At 30.6% G+C, this 2,228-nt stretch overlaps 1 protein-coding gene across 1 annotated transcript in view; it reads left to right on the forward strand.

The window, feature by feature from the left end:
* The window catches only part of LOC105620039 (cardioacceleratory peptide receptor), an 80,834-nt gene that overhangs the window by 63,340 nt on the left and 15,266 nt on the right, over window positions 1-2,228 (forward strand). The window contains exon 3 of the mRNA XM_012201548.1: window positions 1,739-1,936. Coding sequence (XP_012056938.1) covers window positions 1,739-1,936 — 198 coding nt within the window. The remainder of the gene's footprint in view (window positions 1-1,738; window positions 1,937-2,228) is intronic.

The following is a 2,228-nucleotide window of genomic DNA, read 5'->3' on the forward strand; positions in this document are numbered from 1 at the left end:
ACTAACTAACAACTTAACTAACTAACTAACTAACTAACTAACTAACTAACTAACTAACTAACTAACTACACACACACTACAACAACTACACACACACACACACACACACACACACACACACACACACACACACACACACACACACACACACACACACACACACACACACACACACACACACACACACTTACTCTGGGAATAATTATTTCATATTATAACTTGGGCTTTCAATTTCGATATTAATATTGCGACTGATGTTTTCGAGTCGAAAAGGCGCGAAATCGAATTTCATTGATAAAGTGAGTGATAAAATTAGACGAATAAGCTTATTTGAAGAATTAATAGAATTGAAGTTGTGACTCGTTTTTTGGAGAATTTTTACGTTTGGGCCGATAGCAATTCTAGAAAACATTGATAATATATCTCTTGTGAAGCTGTTATTAAAGAATCTGTTTTCATATCGGTATACAATATCGTAACTCAATATGCACATATTTTTAGAAACGTTAAAACTCAAATCTGTCGTAAAAAAAATCTTTGCTCTAAATAAATAAATTTTTTAATCATTCTAATCCACAAATGAAAATATATTTCAAAATGGAAAAATTACAATATTACTTAAAAAAATAAATCTACAAATTCTATGTATGTTATACAGTGTTGGCCATAAGTATAAAACACTTTCAATTTATTACATTTTGGAAAAGGCAATAATAAAAATAAAATTAAAAATTTTTAAATCGTTATAAAAATGAGAACTAAAAAAGAACTAAAATTTTTAAATTTTTAAATCATTATAAAAAATAATCTATTATTCTTCAATAAAATTTTGTTGTCTGTTTTTTAATTTATTTTTCGTAAAATATAAAACATTCACGTCAATTTGTGGGTTATGCTTTATATTTATGACCGAGGCTGTACTTATTTTTACTCTTATATATTTTACTCAGATAACCTTTAAAAATCTTTTGCGATATAAAACATTACAAAACATTATAGATTTATTGCCATTAGAACACGGCATGATTATATCTTTATGAAAAAATTGTACATTGTTTTGGAAATAATTTCTTATTATTGCGACGTTTTGATGCAATATACTGCATGTTGCAGTACAGAAATGCCGAAATTACCAATGCACGTAACGTTCGATCTTATTTTATGTTCCGTATTAATAGTTTTTACTCATGCATAAAAGCAGAACAATGTGACATAAAATACCGAAACGAGCTATAAACGTATCTGGAAGTTTATTTCTCGATTAAAGGTATTATTCCATAAACATCTTTTCACAAGTTAGTTAAGAGTCGCACGGCGTCTCTATGGTTGCAAAAAATCCCACGCTTAATATTCGACATTAAACTTCAAAATCCACGTAACTGTTATATAAATTTGTTATAATATTAAGATTTATATTTTCTTTAACGAAAATTATTTTCGGCGAGTTTCTGCGAGTTTAATGAATGACGAGCTCGTGAATTCTCGTAATAAAGAAGAAAAAATATAAAATGCATAAAGTAGATCTATTAACTTTCTATCTAATTTGGAATGAAGAAATTTTCCGAATTATTAATGAGTATTGCGCTTGTGTGTCTTTTAGAATACTCGAAGTCTAGACGAAGTCTAGAGTGTAAAATATTAAGAACAGAGAAGCTCTATTATCTGATAATCTTGATTAGTAAATATAATCCATTCGCAAATGTTATATCATATTTCGTTGTTGTGTATCTTGTTACAGATCTACTGGTTGGCCTAATATCCGTGTTAACGGATATAATCTGGAGAATGACTGTTGCGTGGTATGCGGGTAATATAGCTTGCAAACTGATAAGGTTTATGCAGGCTGTAGTAACCTATAGCTCGACCTACGTCCTTGTGGCTCTATCAATCGACAGATATGATGCCATTACCCGTCCAATGAACTTCTCCGGCAGCTGTGAGTACATTAGCGCGCATATTATGATCACAGCCTTTAATGTTGGATCCCTTCACAAAGCGGTACTTCGAACTAAACTCATTAATACAATTTAATTGTAACTTAGTAGAATATATAACAAGATTCTCTTAAGACTCGAATGATGTTCAACCTCGAAGTCAAAAAGGCTATCTTCGTGGAGAAATTTTTAATTGAATTGAATAAAAGGAAAGAGAAAGAGAGAGAGAAAGAGAGAGAGAGAGAGAGAGAGAGAGAGAGAGAGAAGAAACGAAGAGAAGAGAGAAGAGAGAAG

The sequence above is a fragment of the Atta cephalotes genome (genome assembly GCF_000143395.1).
Source record: "Atta cephalotes unplaced genomic scaffold scaffold00024, whole genome shotgun sequence".
NCBI classification, from domain to species: Eukaryota; Metazoa; Arthropoda; class Insecta; order Hymenoptera; family Formicidae; genus Atta; species Atta cephalotes.